Source organism: Eumetopias jubatus, unplaced genomic scaffold (assembly GCF_037043125.1).
Source record: "Eumetopias jubatus isolate StellerSeaLion01/CBP00866 unplaced genomic scaffold, mEumJub1_p1.0 scaffold_12, whole genome shotgun sequence".
Classification (NCBI taxonomy): Eukaryota; Metazoa; Chordata; class Mammalia; order Carnivora; family Otariidae; genus Eumetopias; species Eumetopias jubatus.
Window position 1 is genome coordinate 103,385,694 of NW_028274818.1, and position 23,175 is coordinate 103,408,868.

Consider the following 23,175-nt stretch of genomic DNA (forward strand, 5'->3'; position numbering starts at 1 on the left):
GGCTGAGGTTTGTTGCCCCAGGCACTTTGGGTCTTTGCTGCCAGTGGGTGTCCGACCCACATGAGCCGCTGGACCATGTGGCACTTGCCTCCGTTAACCCCACAGTTCCTAGCACTTAGGAGGCCCACTTAGAGCATTTGAGACTGAATTCCCTACACAAAACAGCAGTCTCTTCTATCCCGGGGTCTTTGGAGAAAGGCTCTGGTTTTCATCTTCCCCAGGTAATCCCTCTCCCCCTCCCCCACCCGCCCCTCCCCCACCTCCTTGTTTTGCTCACAAAACCCTTCCTGGTTCAGCGCAACGAATGACGCCGGTTAAAATATCAAGTCAAAAGTACATATTATTGAAGTCATGGTTAAGTTGGAGGGAAAGGAAAGGAATTTCTAAGAAACCAGAACCTAACAGAAAGAATGAGTTCATAGGAATAAACTCACACTGCCAAGCGTATTGATCCCTGGCAGTCCAGCCTGAGGAGGGTGGGAAGTCAGGTGGCGGATTCCAGTGTAAAGCCCCGTGGCAGAGGTAAGCAGGAGAGGTACACAAATGTCTCAGCCTTGGCCCTGGGGCAGAATTCCTGACACCAAGCCTCGTGCACCCTCCACCTTTTCTCAGAAAGCTACTAAAGGATGTATTCCATTAAAATGAGGTAGTGAACCAAAAACAGTGGATATGAAATGCAGGAAAGAGGGGGTCCAACACAGGGGAGAAGCTTGGGACAAAGGAAATCACCAGGATGTTGATGAAGAGCAATCCCAAGATTATGGGTTTCAACGTCTACCTGGACAGATCTCAGCAGATCAGAGGTCTGGGCAGTAACTACTCCAAAGAGATGAGAGTAGCAGAATATCTAATGGATTATCAGGAGGAAATCTGCTTGACTAGGGAAGAGTTTAGTATATGTGCTGCTGAAGCAAGCACTCGCCTAGGGAAGAGTTTAGAGATGAGTTAATAACCCCACAGCAAGAGGCACCTGGGTGGCTCAGTCAGTTAAGCATCTGCCTTTGGCTCAGGTCATGATCCCGGGGTCCTGGGATCGAGCCCCAGGTCGGGCTCCCTGCTCGGTGGGGAGTCTGCTTCTCCCTCTGCCTCTGACCCTCCCCCTTGCTCATGCTCTCACTTGTGCTCTCTCTCTCTCTCAAATGCATAAATGAAAAATCTCAAAAAAAAAAGAAAAACAACCTCCAAACCCCAAAAACTAACCCCCAAAATAACCCCAAGCCCCAAATAACCCCAAAGCTAAGTGAACAAAAACAGGAAGGGTCAACAATGTGGACAGGGAGAGGAAAAATCATCATAGTACACTCTAAGGCTCAGCTATCACTAGTCATAATGCAAGTTCTGAGTATCGAGCTACCCAAAATTGTGTATACAAAAGTGCCAAAGAGCAAAATGTAAGTCTAAAAGATTAAAACTCTTTGGGCAAGACATAGAAGAAAACATAGGGAAGAAGTTCCACGATATTGGAGTCCGCAATGATTTCTTGCATATGGCACCAAAATCACAGGTAACAAAAGAAAAATCGAGATAAACTGGACTGCATCAAAAATGTAAAACCTTTGTGTACCAAAGTACATAATCAACAGAGTGAAAGGCAACCCATGCAATGGGAAAAAAAATTTGCAAATCATATATCTGATGAGGGGTTAATATCCAGAATATATAACGAACACTTATATGTCAACAGCAAAAGCAACAAAAAAAAACCTGATTTTTAAATGGGCAAAATAACTTGAATAGATATTTCTCCAGTGATGAACACAAATGGCCAAGAAACACATGAGAAGATGCTCAACATCACTAATCACTGGAGAAATGCAAATCCAAACCACAATGAGATTAGGATGCTACTTTACACCCATCGGGATGGCTACCATCAAAAAAAAAAAAAAATCAGGGGACACCTAGGTGGCTCAGTTGATTCTGTGGCCAACTCTTGATTTCAGCTCAGGTCATGATCTCAGGGTCATGGGGTTGAGCCCCACGTCTGGCTCTGCGCTAGGCATGGAGCCTGCTTGAGATTCTCTCTCTCTCTCTCTCTCTGTCCCTCTGCTCCTCCACCACCTCGCATGTGCACACCGTGTGTGTGTGTGTGTGTGTGTGTGTGTGTGTGTGTGTCTTAAAAAAAAAAAAAAAGATCAGGGCGCCTGGGTGGCTCAGTCATTACGCGTCTGCCTTCGGCTCAGGTCATGACCCAGGGTCCTGGGGTTGAGTCCTGCATCGGGCTCCCTGCTCACCAGGGAGTCTGCTTCTCCCTCTCCTTCTGCCCCTCCCCCCGGCTTGTGTGTGCTCTCTCACTCTCCCTCTCTCTTTCTCGCAAAAATAAATAAAATCTTAAAAAAAAAGAGATCAGAAAATAACAAGTGTTGGCAAGGATGTGGAGAAATCGGAACCCTTTTTCGCTATCGGTGGAAATGTAAAACAGAGCAGCTGCTGTGGAGAACAGTACGGCAGCTCCTCAAAAAATTAAAATAGAATTACCATACAACCCAGCCATTCCGCTGCTGGGTAGCTACCCAAAAGAACTGAAAGCAGAGATTCAACGAGATATTTGTACAGCCATGTTCTCAGCAGCATTATTGACAATAGCCAGAAGGTTGAAGAAACCTAAACACCCATCAACAGATAGAAGGATAAACAAAATGCGGTCCATACATACCGTGGACTATTCTTCAGCTGACACCTGGTACAACATGGAGACCATGATGCTAAATGAAACCAGCCAGTCGCAAAAGGGCAAACAGTGTATGGGGTCCCGAGAGGAGTCCAATTCATACCAACAGAAAGTAGAATGGTAGTTGCCCGGGGCTGAGTGAGACGGGGTTGGGGAGTTAGTGTCTAATGGGTCTAGAGTTTCTGTTTTGCAGATGGATGGTGGGGATAGTTGCACAGCCATGTGAATGTGTTTAATGCCATGGAATTGTACGCTTAAAAGTGGTTAAGATGGTAAATGTTAGGTTATGTGGGTTTCGCCACAAGAAAAGGAATAAAAAATTTAAAACTTAAAAAAATGGAATTATAAATGATTTCTTCCTTTCCACTTTCCCCGTATTTTCCAAATGAGCCGCAGTAAATATAACCAGGAGAAAATAAACTTTTGTCTGAAAGAAAATGCGTCAGGCCCCTTTTACCTACACGTCTGGGCTGGCCACTTGGAGTCCGGGCCCCCACTGCTCCCAGGCCTGCTGGGCCAAGGGCTTCCATCAGCTTTCTCTACCTGACATCAACATTTGGTTTCCATTCCCAGCTCTTCACATAATTCTTGGAGATCAGCTCCTGCTGGTTTTGGGTCCAGCGGAAAGAAAGCGGCTCTTGGGAGAGTCAGCTTGCATCTCGTGGGGGTGGATTTGGCTTGGCCAGTGGTGAGCTGTTTTGCCCAGACACTCCCAGGCCCCCAGAGCCCATCCATCCTGCAGGCTACCCACCCACTGTCAGCAGGGCAGGTGAATTTCCTGGTGCGCTGTAACCCAAGCCCCTCTCTGCTCCCCATGGCCATGGCCAGGCTCTGTTATTAATCTCAGGGCAGATCCAATGTCCAAAGCGGAGACAGCTGTCCCTACGTGCAGCTGCCCCAGGCCAGCAGGCAGACAGTTTCCAGCATTACTGCCTCCCTGCCAACGGCCAGGCTGAAAACTGAGTTTTCCAGCCAAACCTCTTATTCCTGCAACTGCCTGGACCCTCATACCCCGTCAGGGTCCCCCGGGCTCCCTGTTCACTCCTCAGTTCGTCCCCGGTTAGAATGCAGCCCTAGACTCCTGAGCTCCTGAAGGAGTTGGACTGCTGAGCCTGAGAAGTAAACACAGTGGTGTCCCAACTGGTCCTGTTGCTGTTGAATCAATAAGGGATTGTTTCGGCTCACATTCTATGCTCAGGCCCGGGTTACTTGCCCCGGCAAACAAAGCCATCCAGGATGGGGTTCTTGACCCTGAGCCCCGCTGCAGAACAAGTACATGACACAGGAATAAAGCAAAACCAAGACAGGACTGGGCGCGAGCGGCTCATGGCAGACACACAATCCAGAATGCAGTGCAACCAACCCCACGGGCCACGCCATGCTGCTTTGTGTCTCAAGATCCCAGGCACTTGCAATTTTGACCCTCTGTATTCTCTGGGACACAGGTGTGACTGACTCAGTACTAGCTGTCCCTGTGATTTCTCCACAAGCACATCAACAGGCGCAGAAGGGCCAGAATCAGCCTACACAGCCAGCCCCAGGCCATATGAGGCAACTGGACAGCTAACATCTGGACTAGTGTGCGTGACTCTATGAGAGTCTGAAATGCTGTTCTCTTCCCTAAGAATGCTTTGGGCCACCTAAGCTTTGGGGGGAACATCATCTACCTGGGAACATTTGTGTGAAAGGACACCCACACACTGGAGACTCTAGGACTCTCTACCTTCAAAACCTCACAGAACCACCTGAAAGACCATTAAGATATATATATTTTTAATGCATGAAGGTAACTGGATATAAAACCAACACGCCCCAAATCAACAGCTTTCCTATTTGCCAGACATAAACATTTACAAAAGTCAGGGAACAAAAAAGACTGATTCACGATAGCCATAAAAACTATAAAACGCCCAAGAATAAATATAACAAGATCTAGATAAATGGAGCGGTATACCTTGTTCCTGAAAAAACACACAATATTATAAACATCGAATTCTATGAATCCATTAGGTCAACACAGCCTAGATCAAAATCCCAACAGCATGTTTTATGGAACTAGAAAAGATGGTTATAAAATTCACCGCCAAGAAAAAACGTACAAGAAAAACTAGGACTATTTTGATAAAGATGAACAGTGAAGGAGGAACTGCTCTATCAGCTAACAAGACACACAATAAGGATATAGTCATTAAAATCGTGTGGTTTGGGCACCAGATCAGATTAAGAGTTCAGAAAAAGGGCTGTGTATACAGGGAAATTGAGTATATGATAAAAGTGGTATTTCTAATTATGAAAAAAAAAGGTGGATTATTCACTAGAAGCATGAGGAGAGGTTTGGGGGGAAAAACTAAAGTTAAATCCCTACCTCACAGCCTACACAAAAACTTGGGTGGGAAGGCCATGCTCTTCTCATGGCTCTTTCATGCAAGACTGAGTCTTAACAGGCTTTTGAGTCTCCAACCCACTTTCAGTATGAACGCTGTTTGAAACCCAAGGTTAACCCAACTCTCCAAGAACCCAGATGTCTGATGTGCCCTTCTTTTTTCATTTATGTTTGTGTAGTGGGCTAAATAAGGCCCCCCCCAAAGATGTCCTCATCCTAAACCCTGGAACCTATGAATCTGTTAATTTCCATGGTTAAAGGGATTTTGTAGGTGTGATTAAATTTAGGGTCTTGAGGTGGGGAAATGATCCTGGATGATCCAGGTGGGTCCAACCGAATCACAAGGGTCCACGTGGGATGGAGTGCAGGAGGATCAGAGTCAGAAAGAGAGGAGATGTTAGGAAGCGAGGTTGGCGGGTGCCCTTGAAGATGGAGGAAGAAATCATCGATCAAGGAACAGGTAACCCCCAGAAGCTGAAAAAAAAACAAGGAAATGGATTCTTCCCTGGAGCATCCGGAAGGACCAGTCCTGCGAATCCCTTTCAGCCCAGTGAGACCCATTTCGGACTTCTGACCTCAAGAACCACGCGGTAATAAATCTGTATTGCTTTATGCCACAGAGTTTGTGGTCATTTGTTACAGCAGCAGTAGAGAACGAATACTTGCAAACTAACTTGCAAAGCAGTTAGTCCTTTGCTGGATACTCTCTGTAACCCAGGGACTCTCCAAGAACCTAGAGATACGACACCAGACAAGACAGACAGAACACCTGCCCTCAGAAAACTCACCAGTCTCAACGTAGACAACTCTTCAGTAATTATCAAGTGATTGATTAGAGGATGGACTTAGCGTTACCATGAGCTCCTGGGTGTGAGAGCAAGCTCCAACGGCATTTAACTAAAAGGCCTGGACTTATTTTGGGGGACCGCAAACCAGCCAAGCGACACACGAGAGAAAGAGCCTGGCAAACCCTTTGCAGACCCCGGATTCCATCCCTGCAGAAAATGGGTGCCCGGGGAAGGTTGAGAGCTCTCCAATCCAAAGAGGCAGCCGTGTGGCCAAGTCACTCACAGAGGCACGGGAAGAGGAAAGTGCTGATTCCCCCAAATAAGCCCTTGCAGGGCAGCAGGAATGACAAAAATGTCAGACGCCAGAGGCAACTGGCCGGGGCACAGACAGCCGGAGTCAAATCAGAAGGAAACTGCCACTTTCTGAGCAAAGGCTTCTGCAGTGAGACCCCCGCAAGGTCAGCCGGGCCGGGCTCCAGAGCCTGCTCCCCAGGCGAGACAGAAGCTTAAGCTTTCTGCAGTGGCTCGGAGCAGGAAAGACCCTCTGCTGGGCTTCCCGAGTGGCAGGAACTGGGGGGCTCCTCAGCAAAGGCCGCACACTCCCTGCCCTTTCATAAGGAGGGAAGGCGGTAGGGGGACCAGATACTTGCAAACAGAGACGTAAAAGGTTTGCGTTGCCAGTTGCAGCCAGGCATGGGTGCAAGCAACACACACACACACACACACACACACACACGGAGCAAACACCCATCTTCCCACAAGCCTTGGTGCCCCCCAAGTCTTGCTCAGAGAGGTGGAAGGTGTCTGGTGGGCAGGAACGCGCTGAGTAATAACTAGTCTGCATCTCTACACTTCCTCATTTGATCTCACCCAATCCTATTAGGTTCATGTTACTCAGGAGTCACCAAGTCACCAAGAAGAAGTGCCGGCTTGGCAGTGGGTCCCCTAGCCAGGCGTGACAGGCCCAAAGAAGCCCCGTCCCCCGATCCAGGGGCCACAAGGGGTCTCGCTCTCTGGGACGGGAAGCTCATCAGCACTCCGGGGCCCTCTGACCTCACCGCGGGCATCTCAGGGTGTCCCCCACAGCCCCTCCCACCTGTTTCCCCATCATGTTCTGGGGGCAGCCCCTTGTGCTCACGCCCCTAGTGGCCGAGGTTCGGCCGCGAGTGTGGACCGGCCCCCACACCTCACTCAAAGCCTTGAAAACCCCAGCAGGGTCCTCTGGGATTCAGGAAACGACAGGACCCTCACTCCCGCATTTCTCTGGTCCCTGGCAGCACCAGGGTGGGCCACTGCAGGGGGAAGCTAGAAATGCCCCTGCTGAGATTGCTGAAGATGGGCTCCCGATGGGCAAAGGGCGCTGTAAACCACTGAGACATGAACTCTGACCCACTAGGCCAGCCTTTCCCAGAGCGTGTCATCTGGAACACCATCCAAACCAAACGCTCCCCAGAAAAAGAGTTGATGGCCTCGATGTCCGTGAAACCACATTTCCCAAGCTTTGCAAGGCCCAGGGGCACCCTGCTCAGTCCGGGAAAGCCTTTGTCACTGAAACGAGTCACCAAGAGTGCTTCCTAGCTATCGTTCTAAGCACTTTGTTACTATCAGCTCAGGTACGCCCCAGAAGTAAATAGGACCATCATCCCCATTTTACAGATGAGGAGAGGTCAGGTGACTCAGTCAGGGCCCCCCCCCAGAGCCGGGGTTCACGCCCTCCTTCTTTATTAGGGAAACGCTTGAGCTTGGTCCGCAAGCACTTCCCAAACTGCTTCTCACAACCTCTATTAACACCCAGCAGGACAAGGTCACTGCAGGCCCCGGGGAGCCGGAAGAGGTCAGCAGTCAGTGGTCAGCTCTGACCCCTACACAGAGCACTCTGGAGGCAGCTGTGGGTGAGGCCGGGGAGAGGCTCGGGGGGTGGGAGTCCTGCCTCGCCACCCCCCACACCCAACCCGAGTGTTACAGAATTAACCTGGACAGGGTCCAGCTCCTTTCAAGGTGGTCTCGTACGGTCTCGTACACCCTGGTTTCTGGGAGGCAAGGAAAGGAAGCCTGGGCAGGAAAGGCCGGGGACCCTTGAACTCCTCAGGGAGGAGAACAGTGTGCCATGTGTCTACTTCCTTAGGATCGGCTGCAGGATTCCCGAAAATCCTCTAACAGTTAGTTATTGTTACTCTATTCCCTGCCCCAGGCAGAGTTGGTCGGGATCCAGCTCATACACTCTCGAAGCGGCAATGAAGTGTGGGACCGGTTCAAGCCAAGAGAAGCCTGGAGTAGTGTTCTTATTGCCATAGGAATTGTTTCTCTGGGAATGGATTTTAAAATAACAGACAAGCTGGGGGTGGGGGGGAGGAGAGAGAGAGAGAGAGAGAGAGAGAGAGAGAGAGAGAGAGAGATGAAGGGAGAGGAGATACAGAAAAGCCTGGGGTTGCAGGAAAAAGTCACACCAGATATTTACATCGAGGCCATTCCGTGTGGTTTTCAGGAAAAGTCCCCCTTTTGCACCCATTTCTACTTCAAAGGAAGAAGGAGGACCCCCTCAAGCAGGTCGCCTCCATCGCTCCTCTAAACACGGCTTTCAGAGCTGACCTAGCGGGGACAAAGGGCAGACAAGAACCACCTTCCCAGGCCCCTCACAATGACAGAACCGCACGAGGGCAGAGCCCACAGCCTCAGTTTCCCAGAGGAGAGAGGTCAAGGCCTCTGTTCATTCATTCACTCAACAAGCAGCCACTGAATCCCAACGTGGGCCAGCCCACGGCTGCATGCCATGAAAACCCCATGGAGGAAAAATACAAGTATTTTATAAAAACGCAAGGTGCCTGAACACCATGCTTTGCTGCCTTTTCAAAGCTGAGAAAACACTGTAGTCTTTGCATTGTTCCAAGGAGCAAGGTGGCCGGCTCCCAGCATCCCCCAAGCACTGGGCGGGGCTGGAAGCCCCCGTCATGGTCAACCTGCTGCTGCTTATCAGCGGTCCACCAAGTGGCCCGGGACTGCCGACACTGTCTGTTAGCTGGCTCTCCTCCCACCAGCAAGGTTAGCACAAGACCCACTGTGACCATGTCTAGACATAAAGCCCAGGCTCCTCAGGGTGGCAGAAAGCGGCTTCGCACTCAGGCTCCAAAGGCCCGGCCTGCCCGGTGGGTCCAGCCCTTCTTGGACTCACCCACCCTAACCATATATAACCACGCTCATGCCTCCCAGCCCTGACACGGCTGTTTCGTCCACCCAAAACGCCCTCCCCTGTCACTGCCAAGAACACTCCTGTTCATCCTACAAGACCCACTTCAAAAGTGACCCCCTCGGAGGTCCTCGAAACACGTAGCCAGTGTTTCCCACAGTATGGCGTCCAGGACACCAGCCGGACAAAATGCTCCCCAGGAAAGGATCCCACGGCCTCGTGTGTTTCTGAAACACCCCATCCTCACAACCTTTGCAAGGTACATGAGCACACTGCACAGTCACCAGGCCAAATAGAGTGTTTGCTAACACGTTTTTCTAAGCACTGTATTAACCCATTTAAGCCTTGGAAGAACCTTCTGAAGTAAATGCTGTAATCATCCCCATTTTACAGAGGAGAAAACTGAGGCACGAGACACCCAAATTCCCCCAAACAATTGCTCATACCATTTAGCACACATCCACATGGCAGCAAATCCCACCCTCACTCAGGGGTCTGCCTTCTGCAACCAGTCTCTGAGGCCCCACTGATCACCAGTCACCTCACAGCCTCCAGCACCAAGTACATACAATAGGTCCTCAATAGTAACTCCTTGAAGGTAAGGCACCTGAGAACCTGCGATCAGGGAGACAAGGCCTCCCAGATGTGATCATTCACTCCCCAGAGCGTGCAGAGGTCCTCCTGTGTGCAGGTCTCCAGGCAGCGGCCCCGGCCCTCACATCTGAGTCCCCAGCTCCAGCCCACCTACTAGGCTCAGTGTCCAGGTGGTTAAATGCCTGGCAAGATAATCTCACACCCCTAAGGGGCAGGAGTGGGTGGCGGGCAGGGTCAGCTTGTGCACCCATGTCCCAGGTGGGCCAGTTGGGGCCATGCTAGGGAGTAAATAGGTAGGAAAAATAATTCCATCTGCAGGGAAGGAAAGTGGGAAGTGAGTTCTCAGGATGAAAACCACAAATAATCACAGATCCAAGGGACACAGATTACTGCCCATAGAGCAGGGAGGTCAGTCCTGGAAAGCTTCCTGAAGAAAAGGGCTTTGTGGCTGCCCCATAAGAAAGAGAGTGGAGTAAGGTCTGCGGGAGGCCTTTGGGGTAAGAAGGGGGCACACCAAGCACTCAGCTAGGCTGAAACAACAAGAGACTTCAGAGTCAGAGCAGAGGTGGGAGAGCCAGGCACGCAAGGGGCTGGGGGGGGGGGGGGGGCAAGGAGCCTCCCACATTCCCCCAGGGCACAGGGTCTTCCAGGCAGGTCTGAACCCAGAGGGGCTGTGGAATCAATTTTCTGAGTCTTGGCAAGCACTTTTTTTTATGAACTCCATAGAATACAATAAAAAAGAGAGTATCACATATGGTAACAGTAAGCATTATTTTGTGAAACTTGTTTCAGATGTACACGTGCGGCATACTCAGTCGCCATAGAAAAGGTATTTCTTATAATGGGCCGTGATGAAAGAATCTCAAAAAACTCTGTTCTCCACACAGTCTCCCTCCCCCCCTCTGCTCCTCCCTGCTCTCTCTTTCTCTCTCAAATAAATAAATAAAATCTTTAAAAAAAAATGGCAGGGGGCACCTGGCTGGCTCAGTCGTTAAGCTTCTGCCTTTGGCTCACGTCATGATCCCGGGGTCCTGGGATCGAGCCCCGCATCGGGCTCCCTGCTCGGCGGGAAGCCTGCTTCTCCCTCTCCCACTCCCTCTGCTTGTGTTCCCTCTCTCGCTGTGTCTCCGTCAAATAAATAAATAAAATCTTTAAAAAATGAATAAATAAATAATTAAAAAATAAAAATAAAAAAATGTCAGGAGTAGAATAGGACAAGCTTGCAGCCCTTAATGAAATAGCAATGAAGACAATGATTATCAAAATCTACTGATGTCACAAGAGAAAGAGAAACCACCAGGCGTAGTGTGACTCCTGATATGACTGTTGATGGAAGAATACTACATGTCCAATGAGGTAATTTTGCCAAAATAATAATAAGGGGGAGGAGGAGAAGGAACCCAAATCCACTCAAACCTCTATTTAATTTCGAATGTTCTGGAAATACCAAGGACAGAGGAACATGTTAACAGGCACCATGAGGATATAATCAACAACAACTTGAGCGAGGAAAACTCAACCAGGCTTAGTTTGTTCAACAAATAAATTGCAAAAAGAAGAGAAGAGGAAACCGGTAGACGTAGCGTTTTGGTGAATGTTAAGCAGCCACCTTTCCAGGAAAAAAAATGTCATGTCCTCCCATATTAGCCCAGGCCCCACAACAAAATACCATAGGCTGGTGGTTTAAAAAGATACTTCTCACAGATACAGAAACTGAAGAGTCCAAGGTCAAAGTGCCAGCAGATTCAGTTCCCAGTGAGAGCCCTCTTCCTGGCTTACAGGTGGCCACCTGCTCACTGTGTCCTCATGTGGCAGAGAGAAAGAGGGAGAGAGAGAGAGAGGGAGAGTGCTCTGGTCTCTCTTCCCCTTCTTATAAGGACAGCAATGCCATCACGGGGACCCCAACCTCAGAACCTCAACTCAACCTAATTACCTCCCAAAGGTCCATCTCCAAATGCCATCATATTGGGGGATAGGGCTTCAACATAAGAATTTTGAGGGGACCCAAACATTCAGTTCATAACACCTCCTGATAATGATATGATGTGATAAACTGGACCAACTATGAAGCATTCTTGCCTTCCCCCCAAAAAGAGATCCTAAATGTAATCAAACCTTTACATCTAATCTCCAATACAGAACAAATATAGGGGGTAAAGGATCAATTCAATTACACCACCCGGAAGCAATCAGCCCAATCTAGAACATGGGCATTCTACAGGACTACTGGCCTTCTTCCACAGGTCAAAGGCTTGGGGGAAAAAAAGCATTTTCAGAAAGGAGAGAGAACTTTCCTACCATGAGAGACTAAAAAAAAAAAAAAAGCACAAGAACCAAAGTAGACTTCATTTAGATCCAGATTTGAACAAACTAACAAGAAAGAAACACTTTTTGGACAATTGGAGAAAATCTGAATGTGGATCGGATTTTAGATCCAATAGTAAGTAATAAGGAACAATAATACGACTAAGGACGGAGCGTAAGTCGGTTTAGCTGCGACACTGGCATGCTGGGGAGGAATCAGGCATGTACTGAATATTACAAGTAAAATGAACAGGAGTCTGGGATTTGCTTTAAAATGCTCCACACAGGGGCACCTGGGTGGCTCAGTTGGTTAAGCGACTGCCTTCGGCTCAGGTCATGATCCTGGAGTCCCGGGATCGAGTCCCGCATCGGGCTCCCTGCTCAGCAGGGAGTCTGCTTCTCCCTCTCGTGCTCTCTCTCTCTCATTCTCTCTCTCTCAAATAAATAAAATCTTAAAAAAAAATAAAAAAATAAAAAAAATACTGGCTCAGCTGGTAGAACGTGCGACTCTTGATCTCAGGGTCGTGATTTCGAGCCCCACGTGGGGCACGGAGCCTACTTTAAAAAAAAAAAAATGGTAAAATGCTCCACCCACACAAACAGACTGTGTGTGTGTTGGGAGGCAGAGGGGAGTGGAATAGGTGTGGCAAAGTGCAACAAAGCCCAGTGAGGGTACATGGGGGTTTATTTTGCTTGACAACTTCCATAGGAAAAAAAATTTTAATTGCCATATTTTTAAATGTCCCCCAAATCAAAATGTTCAAATTCATAGAGAATGGTGGTTCCAAGTGGGTGTGATTTGGTCCCCTAGGGGACATCTGGGAGTGTCTGGAGACACTTTTGGTTGTTTCGGTTCGAGGCAAGGGTGTGCTCCTGGTATTTAGTGGGGAGAGACCAGGGATGTTACTGGACACTCTGCAATGCACAGGATGGCTGCAGGACAAAGGATTACCCAGTCCACAGCGTCAAGGGTACCAAGGTTGAGAAACCTGAAGATAGAGGTAAGCAGAGTATTCTAGGTGCTCATGGGAGGACATTCCAAACAAATCAAAACAGCAGATGCAAAGAAACAGAAATAACTAATACGGTATAGATGGTGTAGAGGACAAATGATGGGCTTTAAAAAGGCGGCCTTTAGGGGCGCCTGGGTGGCTCAGTCAGTTAAGCGTCTGCCTTCGGCTCACGTCATGATCCCGGGGTCCTGGGATCGAGCCCCACGTCGGGCTCCCGGCTCAGCAGGGAGCCTGCTTCTCCCTCTGCCCTTCCCCAACCTCCTCCCACCCCCACTGCTGCTTGCTCACTCTCTCTCACTCAAATAAATAAATAAAATCTTAAAAAAAAAAAAAAGACAGCCTTTACATGTGACGCTGGAGAAAGTAGATTTTATCATAAAGGCCAAGGCTGTAAATACATCACACTTGCCTCCACTTTCCTGTCCCTCAGTCACAGTGACATCCTTCAATTGTCTTGGTACTCCTCCCGGAGCCCAGACTCCACTTCAGAATCCTTCTTAACCCACTGGCCTGGTCGGCCCCTACCAGTCACTAAGAGCTGACCTAAGAACTGAAACTTGTCAGCTATGCCGATGCAGGAGATGGTGGGTCACCAAAGGGCTTGAACCAGAGGAGAGTGCTCTCTGCTGCTGCTGAGAAAGGTCCATCGGGCAGCCGTGCAGAGGAGAAAGACAGATCCTTATAGAACTAAAACAGGCCCCACCAGACAGTGGCTAGGTTGGTCCTGGACCAGGCTACACAGCCTCACCATCACAGGGCTGGCTGGTACACCCCCTATCTCCAGGTACCTGGGCAGAGAGGCAGGAAAGCAGACCCCATCACCACTGCTGATGAGCAACGGCTTTCCTACAGCAGATCCACAGCCCCCCCGACCCTCCACAGGAGGCTGGAGGGTCCCGTGGGGGGCCTTTCTAGGCAGCTAGGAGAGAAGTTCAAGGGGACAAGAAGTTGAAGTTCGGAAGGCCACAAAGATGGGACAAGTAGACAGGCTAAGAGAAGACAGAGTGAGCAAAGGAGGGGTCAGCCAGGCGAGTGAGGGGTGAGATGGCAGAGCCTGTGTCCAGAATGTATGAAATTTATGATAGCGACATATTGAGGTGTGAGGAGGTTCATGCAAGGTAGTGAGAGCCTGGCAAGGCACAAGGCCAAGGACAGTGGCTAAGGGGAAGGGGAGGCCTAGAGTAACGTGGGGCATTGGTGAGCCACACACCTAGACATCCCGGTGCCCAGAATAATGGCAGAGTGGGGAGGGGGAGGGAGTGAGTGGGCAGCCTCCAGAGGCATGGTAAGGATGACAGGTTCATGCAGGTCAAGCCACAAGGATGGAACAGGCCACCAGCTGGTGAGGGCTCAAGGAGAAACCATTCCTCATTCATCAGTATCAGCATCACTAAAGGTATGACCATCCTTCCAGGTAGACCCCGGAGCTAGTCTGCCCACTTCTAGGCCAACAGGTGTGGAGTGATCTTGGACATGCAGCTTGAGGGGTTCATAAGCCTGAGCACAAAGCCCCTCACCGTGTGGGAGGAATCCAGGGTAGAGGGCGGGCCAGAGCCAGCCCTCCCCCACCACCATTTTCCAGAACAGAGTTCTGAGGCATCTATGAATTCCTCATCGACCCAGCTTTCCAGGTCACTGAGAAGGTACACTCATCAAGGCTGGTGGACAGAACCCACTTACTGAACCATCCGTTAGCCTGAGTCATAATATATAGACATTTAGCCCTACGGTGTGTGGGTTCCATTTGTTCTCATGCCTCGGGCCCTACACAAGGGTAAGCAGTTTCTGGAATGAGCTTTCTTCTTCAGAGGAGAAGCAAAAAACAGCTTTGTCCTTGGTCCCCCGCCCCATGAACCCACTCTCCAGACGTACTCATTCCTTCCTCTGCTGCAATCTGGGCAGGTCCCACATCTCTTCTGTTTTCTCCTAGTCAGAAGAATACCTCCAGTCCAAAAATTAATAGGAAATATAAAAATTTATTATTTATCTGGATTAAAATTTCTCCTTCCTCCAGCTGGGAGACGTATCCTTAACATGGATAAGGCGTAAAAACCCTTGTCTGATCTCACTCCTTGTGCCCTGATCACCCTGTTCTGGCCCCTTTTAGGGCTGGAGATAGAGGTGAGGAAGAGACAACAGACAAGACCCCCCCCCATAAACATCTGTGTCAGAGAAGAGGGGGAGGGAAGGAGTCTAGAAGAAAGGGAAAAGAGGGAAATGTGTATACTCTAAAGAGTTTCACAAATGCATTATGCTTACTAGGGTAGAATGGAGAGACTGCAGCAGGGGATTGGGGGCTCTGTTCTTAGCGCAACCCAGCAGGTACATTAATGCTGCATTTCCCTTCAGCTTTTATTTGGCACCTGAACAGCTCTATGGCCGGCAAAAATCATTAGTGGCCCATATACAGGGCCGCTAGGTTCTTCTGGGAACAACCCTCTGAGGAAGTGGGGTCTTCCTTTCTTTTTTTTTTCCCCAAAATAGCTTAAACAGAGAGGTGCACCCTGGGCTTCTGACAGAGGGGACCAAAGCAGAGCACCGTGGGTTAGGCAAGGTGCCCCCAGCCCAGGTCAGACCCAGAAGGACGGGCACAGGCTTGTACGCATGTGCACACGCACACACATGAAGGCAAATGCACACCACATCCAAAACTCAGATGTCAACAGGAGCGATACCATAAAATAAAGGAGGACTATTTGTCAAGAAACAGCTCTGTCACTTGGCCCATCGACTGAGACCAAGCCACTGTAAACACACATACGGAGCCAAAGCCGAGGCCAAGGCCAAGGCCGTGAAGGGCACAGTGCCAAATGCTGTCTCCAAGCCTTCTGCTTCTGGGGCTTTTGAATTTCAAGGACACAGGCCACCTGTGACTGATGGCTCGTGAGACACAGGAGTGTGTGACACCAGGCTGCAATGGCCATGCTGGGCCGTGCATGGCAAGATCCAGTTACGCTCTGGAGCATCAATCTCAAGTGTCTGGAACCTGCCCCAAGCCTCCTTAACACCTCCCCGTATCCTATTTGGGGATCCATTTTCCACAGATTCATCCAGATCCTCTTTAAACTTAATTATACCTTCTCCCGGCTTCCATCCTGGTAGAAAGAGTTCTGGAAGATTACCACAATTGTTTGGGCCTCTTTTTATTTATGCTACAACAATCCCTTCCAAGTTTCTGTGGCGGCCCCCAAGTTCCAGCCCACCAAACGCCAGAACGCCCGTCCCCATTCACTCGCTTCCTTCAGGGACCTCACCTCTGGCTCTTCCCAGCATGCATGTTCCACACTGCAGAAGCCTTTTAGGACTTTCCTTCCCACACTTTTTAATTACAAAAATAATACATGAATTCATGTTCCTGGTAAAAGAGGCTAACAAGACCCAAGTCCACGGAGGGAGAAAACGGAAGTCCACCCACCTCACCTCCCCCTGCCCCTCCAGCCTCGGTTCTCTCCATACAGGTCACTGCAAGAAACGTTTGCCTACAAGCTTTATTTCTGCGTGTTTACATGCCCATAAATCAGAATGTTTTTGTTTTTGTTTTTTTCACAAATGAGATCATGTTATACATATCCTGCTACAACTTGAAAAGTTTATTTTTTCAGACTCATCGCATACGGAAGCGTGCAGAGGCCACACTACTGTGGATGTTTGGAGAATAATACTAATAGAAGCCATGGGTAAGTATTTCCAAACAAAATGAGGGAAATAAAATTGTATGCAAAGTTTTCCAGAAGCACTTTTTGGCTTTTCGGAGTCTCGCCTTACCCAGCCATGGAGGGTACAACGCGCCCGGCACAAAAACTTCCCTGTTTCCCAGAGGCTCTAAGACGTTGCCAGGATTCATCTTGGTAGCTCTCCCGGGTTTGGTAAATAAATATCACGGAGGAGAACGAACTGGGACCTGTCTCTTGCCTTCCTCCGTAATAATGAGAGCGGTGCGGCAGAAAGCTCAGGATTTGGAGAAAGCGGACCGAAGGTCAGTCTTGAGTTGCCACAAACTTGGGGACCTCCCTCTGGGGCTCAACTTCCTCACTTGAAGGAAAGATTATGCTGTAACAGGTACCCTTGGAGTGGTTTTAGGATCAAAAGGCGTGGAAGGTACGAATGAACGCACGTTGTGTGCTCTAGAGATCTATGACAGCGGCGGGAGTTGTAATTATTAAATGAGGAAAAGCTAAATTCGAATGAGCTGCGCAAACGAGGCGTTTGGCAACTTTTCCTCGCGTGCTTACGCGTTTTCTGGGGGAATTCAACCGCGCGGCGAGGAGACCGTTCCCGGGGGGGGGGGGGGGGGGGGTGGCCAGGGCGCCACCTGCCGGCAGAGGAGGAGGCCACCGGTGCGTCCCGGCACCTTGGTCTCGGTGACCTCGCTCCTTCTCCCGCCCCACCGCGGACCCCTCCGATCCAAGCCGGGTTCCCCAGGTGGCCGGGGAGGCGCAGCCGAGGCTCCTCCGCGGCCTCGGCCCCCAAGACGGGACGGAATCGCCCCTCGGGTGTCCCTGGGCAGCCGGCAGGAGAGGCGGGAGACCCCGGACGCTCGGCCTTGGCAACCCGGGAACCTGCTCCCCAACACAAAGCCGCGGCCGCGAGGGGAGCGCGGCGGAGCCACGTGAGCCGGTAAACACCCCCGGGCTGAGCCACCCAGCCCCAGCGGGCCACGGTCGCCCCGTCCGCGCGCCCCCGCCGCAGGTTTCAGCCACCCTCACTCGGAGCCGGGAGCCCAAGGGGGGAAGGTTGGGTGAGCAAAGAAAGGAAGGGGGGGCGCGGCCAGAGACCACCGCAGTCCGGGCCCCGCAGCTCCTGACCCTCAGCCCCGCGCCCCCAGCCCCGGCTGTCCGAGGCCCCGAGCCCCCAACCACGCCGCGTCCGCAGCCCACCGCCCCTCAGCCCCTCCATCCCCCACCCCCACCCCCTGCCCGGCGCCCCCCGCCCCTCAGCCCCTTGTCTGCAGCCCCCAGCCCCCACCGCTCCGGACCCCCAGCGCTCAGCACCCCCAGGCCCCACAGCCCCGCGCTACTCACCGGCGGCTCCCGTAGCCGCTGCCCGGGGAGCCGGCTCCCGGCTCGGGGTAGCCGTGCTGCTGCAGGGCTGCGGCCGGGAAGGGGTACAGGAAGCCGGTGGCCAGCGCCGACCCGCAGAGGCAGCAGCACGCCCAGGGCAGGAGGAGAGCCAGCTTCATCTTGCGCGGCCGCCCGCGGGGACCCGCAGCCCGGGCGGGAGGACAGGCGGGAGTGCACCCGCGGCCGGACCGAACCCGCGGCCCCCGCCGGGAGCACAGCGAGGGAGCCGGCGAGCGAGTGGAGCGCGGCCAGGAGTTGGAAGTTTCTGGGGGGCGCCCACGCCTCACCAGGGCCGCCTTTTCAAATTCGGCGAGGTGGGCTCTGCGCCGTCAAAGGGGGCGTGGGGCTTTTTCATTAACCCTCGGCGGTCCGCGGCCGAGGAGGCGCCAGTGGCCGCAGAGCTGGGGGTCCGGGAGCCGCGCGTGCCGGGAAAGCCAGACCTTGTTCCTGCGTCCTCGCGCACACCACACTCTCTAGAACCTTCCCAACCAAGCCCTGTTCGGGCCCGCAAACGCTCGTGGGGCACCCACTCCATGCCTGGCAGTTTCCCCTGGCCCAAGCTGCCCTCTGTATTAGGTGGCGCCGTTCCCATTTTTCAGAGGTGGAAACCGAGGCTCACAAGAATTAAGCCGAAAAATAACGCTGTCCTGGTCCAGGGCCCTTTGGACCAAACTATTGCACACCCAGGCTTCCCTAGAATCCTCTTCCCGTTCACCTCCACCCTCTACCTCGACAGCTCTCTCTCCAAGATGAGCTGTATGTAGCACAGAAGGAGGAAAGTGCAGGATTTGGGGTGAGAAGTTGTTTCTGGAATCACCAATTTGGGAGGCATCGGATCTGGAAGGAAGCTGGGGGGAGGGGGGAGGGGAGATCTAATACCATCCTACCTCCCACCTTTTACAGATGGACAAGCTGAGCCCACCAGCCTGGCCGCAGGTTGGTCTTTTCTGGGCTGCAGGACACCCACAGCACTGTACCTCATGCGTGAGACAGGTGGGCCCTGAAATCCAGCTTGTGCCCCACTCCCCAGGTTGGGAGTCTTTCCAGTTCTCTGCCAGAGCATCCTAGGGGCTGACAGAGGCCCTGAGGCTACCTCTGGCCCTGTTCACAGTGGGGAGCTCCTAGTCTGTAAAATGTCAGTACATCTGGAGAGAAGCCATCCAATATGGAAGCGCTTAATGGGTTGCAATACATTTTGTAAGAGAATTGTGGGATTGTTTTTAGAGGATGCTGTTAGGAAGGTGGACGGAAAGGCCCACTCCTGTGGCTTTTGCCCTCTTGCTTACATATCCCGTTGGTACCCCCTTGAGTATGTATCCCAAAATATCATATCCAACCCGCTCCACCCTCTCCCCCAAACTACCCCTTCTTTCTCCACTCAGTTCCCTCAAATCCCGCCGAGGCCTTTTCAATGGCACACCCACACTTCCCAAGTCCCGAGTCTCTGAACAGGACTCAGGATGGATGATGAGTCCATCTCAGAGTGGACAGCCCATAATGGGAAGTGTCATCTGGACCTGGGATGACTTCCTTTTCATCTTGCCCTCCATCCCTCTCTCAAGACCTAAAAGATTTGGAGAATTTGGGGTATCAGGGGAATTTCAGGGCCTTCCCCAAAACTGATCTGTGCTCCCTGGACAGTTGGCTAACTCCCAGTAAGTGATGAGGTCATTCCCCATCTCCCAGGAATCTGTAAACATTCTGTCTTTCTTCTTCCTCTCGTCTACTTTCAGAATGAGACAAGAGAAATTCCATGTGATTGTAAATGACTTTTATACTGCAGGGGTGACAGGAAGAGAATAAGATTTATTTTTTTTTAAGAATTTCCTTTTTATCTTAAAGTCATTTTTTTCCAGGGCCACAGGCTGCGCCCCAGCTAGAAGGACCGAGGAGAGGAGAGGATACCACTACTTCGTATTCTGCAGGATTCTTTTAGGATGAAAAGCTGTAGGAAAAGAATTAATTCATCCCAGCAGCTTCAGGACTGGGGCAGTTGTCTGAGGTTGGTCCTTCCCTTCATATCTAGGACAAGAAAGTTCATTCTGGCCCCATGACCGCGAACCAGGCAACTTCTTGTGTCATACAGTGACTTCTTGTGTCATGCAGTGAAGGCTTAGTAGAGAAACAGTGGAGTCCAACTCCAACAAGTACCAGCTGTGTGACCTTGGACAAGTTACCTAACCTCTCTGAGCATCCTCATCTGTAAAATCAATAATAATAACAGCACCTAAGGCATGGGTTTGCTAAAAGAATTTAATGAATTATTCACAGGAAGTGCCTGGATGCTGCAGGTAATATCTTATAATGCTCAACAAATGTTAATTATGATAATTTGCAAGGCTTTGGTGAGTGATAAAACTGATAAAAACCACCCTTCTCAAATCCCCAGGGTAGGACTGATCAGGAGGCTCATACCCAGAGTGTGCAGAGTTTTCTCAGATGACTCTTGGAGCCCCAGGATAAACCCATTATGTCTTATTCTGTGGTCAACAATTTATTTTTTTTCCTTTCAATTTTTTATTGTTATGTTAATCACCATACGTTACATCATTAGTTTTTGATGTAGTGTTCCATGATTCATTGTTTGTGCATAACACCCAGTGCTCCACGCAGAATGTGCCCTCTTTAATACCCATCACCAGGCTAACCCATCCCCCCACCCCCGTCCCCTCTAGAACCCTCAGTTTGTTTTTCAGAGTCCATCGTCTCTCATGGTTCATCTCCCCCTCTGATTTACTCCCCTTCATTCTTCCCCTCCTGCTATCTTCTTTTTTTTTTCTTAACATATACTGCATTATTTGTTTCAGAGGTACAGATCTGTGATTCAACAGTCTTGCACAATTCACAGAGCTTACCATAGCACATACCCTCCCCAATGTCTATCACCCAGCCACCCCATCCCTCCCACCCCCCCACCACTGCAGCAACCCTCAGTTTGTTTCCTGAGATTAAGAATTCCTCATCTCAGTGAGGTCATATGATACATGTCTTTCTCTGACTTATTTCACTCAGCATAACACCCTCCAGTTCCACCCACGTCGTTGCAAATGGCAAGATCTCATTCCTTTTGATGGCTGCATAGTATTCCATTGTGTATATATATCTGTGGTCAACAATTTAAAACAAAACTTTATTTTGGAACACATACAGGAGGGGCACCTGGATGGCTCAGTCAGTAAAGCATCCGACTCTTGATCTCAGGGTTGTGAGTTCAAGCCCCACGTTGGGCACGGAGACTACTTAAAAAAAAAAAAAAGGGATGCCTGGGTGGCTCAGTTGGTAAGCAACTGCTTTCGGCTCAGGTCATGATCCCAGGGTCCTGGGATCGAGCCCCACATCGGGCTCCCTGATCAGCCAGAAGCCTGCTTCTCCCTCTCCGTCTGCCGGCCACTCCCCCTGCTTGTGCTCACGCTCTCTCTCTCTCTCTCTCTCTCTCTCTCTCTGTGTCAAATAAATAAATAAATAAAATCTTTAAAAAAAAGATAAAAATTTTAAAAATAAAACAAATATGGGGGTGTTATTGTGTAGAATGTGCAGTTTGTGTTATTTTTTTAGATAAAACATACATGTGGTGGGTGGCAACAGTGGCAAGGTGTGAGCACCCCAAAATAAAGGACCAGGCAGTACCGTTAGAATTGAATGGTCCTCAAGCATAGAATTGATTGGCTGGCCTTGTCAGCACGCCACACAAGCACTTGTCTCGATATTCCACAGCCGTGCGTGTGGCACCCCCCCAAATACACGTTAGTGCTTTCGGAAAGGCAGAAGCCACCGTTGCCAAGAGCCCAAGAAATTGAGCCATAAGGGCTTGGAGCTGGGACCCTGTCTGCAGTGCTGGCCCCTTTCCTCCTCTCTTCCTCGGTGACCTTGGGCAATCACCTAACCCGCCCCTCCCAACCTCAATACAATGAAAACCCCACAAATGAGGATTGGCGGGGCTTTACTGAGCACCTCCACTGTTTGCCACAACCCTGACATAGGCAGGCAGGGGCTCTCAGAATTCCCATTTTTCAGACAAGGAGTTGAGAGAAGTGATTTGTCCAGGAGCCGTGCTTTCCTCGTTTTGTAAGTTCAAACATGCCTTAAAAAACAGGTTTGTACAAAGAGGGATCAGATTTCTTGGTGGAAGGAGACAACCCCCCCCCACACACACACACATACACACTTGACTAGGGGGATCCTCTGCAACTCTGTTACCGGGCCTTTCTGATAAGAAAATATCAGTCAGCATCCTTTTCCGCAGACAAAAAGCAGATCTTCTGTTCTGCTGAAGTCAGCGGAACGAGCCACTGAGCAGAGAAGTAAATACTCATCAAGCTGAAGCCAAGGTAAATATTGACCTTCTGGCATGATAAATCCTCCTGTTAATCTAAAACAGAAATCTCCCCCTCCCCCTGAGTGCCCTATTGGACATGGATTCTGCAGCCGCCCCCCGCCTCCCCCCCCCCCCCCACACACACACGAGAAGTTTAGGGAGGCAATGTAAGCTTCCACACTGATTTCTCAGGCAGCCCATAATCCCAGCTGTTCCGGATCCCAGGACAGCACAGAAATGGGCTGGGTTGACTCAAGGTAGCGGAATGGTCACATAGAAGGGCTTCTTTGTTCTGGCCAAGCTTTCTGTCCTTGGCCAGGCCAGAACATGAGTGAAACATGGATATTCTGGAAGCTTCGAACCCTGAATTTTTCTTTCCCCGTACACGCCCCGCCCCCCAGGCATCCAGCCAGGCTCTATAAAAGGGGTCACTTCTTTGCCCAGGAGACCTGCAGGTGTAAGCCTACCCGTTTCCCCAAAGTAATAGATGTTCAGAAGACAGCAAATTGGATGCCTATCACAAGAGCCCATGATCTCAAACCGAGGTTTGAAAGGAAAACAAACCAAAAAAAGGGTCGAAAATAAAACCTAAAAAACACCAAAAAATAAGGAGTCTGCCCAGTCACCAATACCAAAAACTCAACTCCTGTGATGATCAGTTTGCTCCCTAATGTAGCCACAGCTCAAACAGTGCTTCCCAAAGATCTTACCGAGATGGCTCAGCGATAAAGAAAGGGGATGCCTTAGTGGGCTCCATCCACTGCTATAACAGAATACCATAGACTAGGGGGCTTATAAACAACAGAAATTTATTTCTTACCGTTCTGGGAGCTGGAAGTCCAAGATCAAGGTGCTGATAGACT

At 50.4% G+C, this 23,175-nt stretch overlaps 1 protein-coding gene across 3 annotated transcripts in view; it reads right to left on the reverse strand.

Annotated features, from left to right (window-relative positions):
* The window catches only part of COL26A1 (collagen type XXVI alpha 1 chain), a 139,586-nt gene extending 121,234 nt beyond the window's left edge, over nt 1-18,352 (reverse strand). For 2 of the 3 annotated variants that reach the window (XM_088017176.1, XM_088017175.1), the window contains exon 1: nt 17,959-18,116. In XM_088017176.1, the coding sequence (XP_087873302.1) occupies nt 17,959-18,116 (158 nt within the window). Of the gene's footprint in view, nt 1-17,958 lie in introns of all 3 variants that reach the window. The other variant, XM_028110319.2, reaches the window with a different exon arrangement.
* Between the last annotated feature and the right edge of the window lie 4,823 nt (nt 18,353-23,175).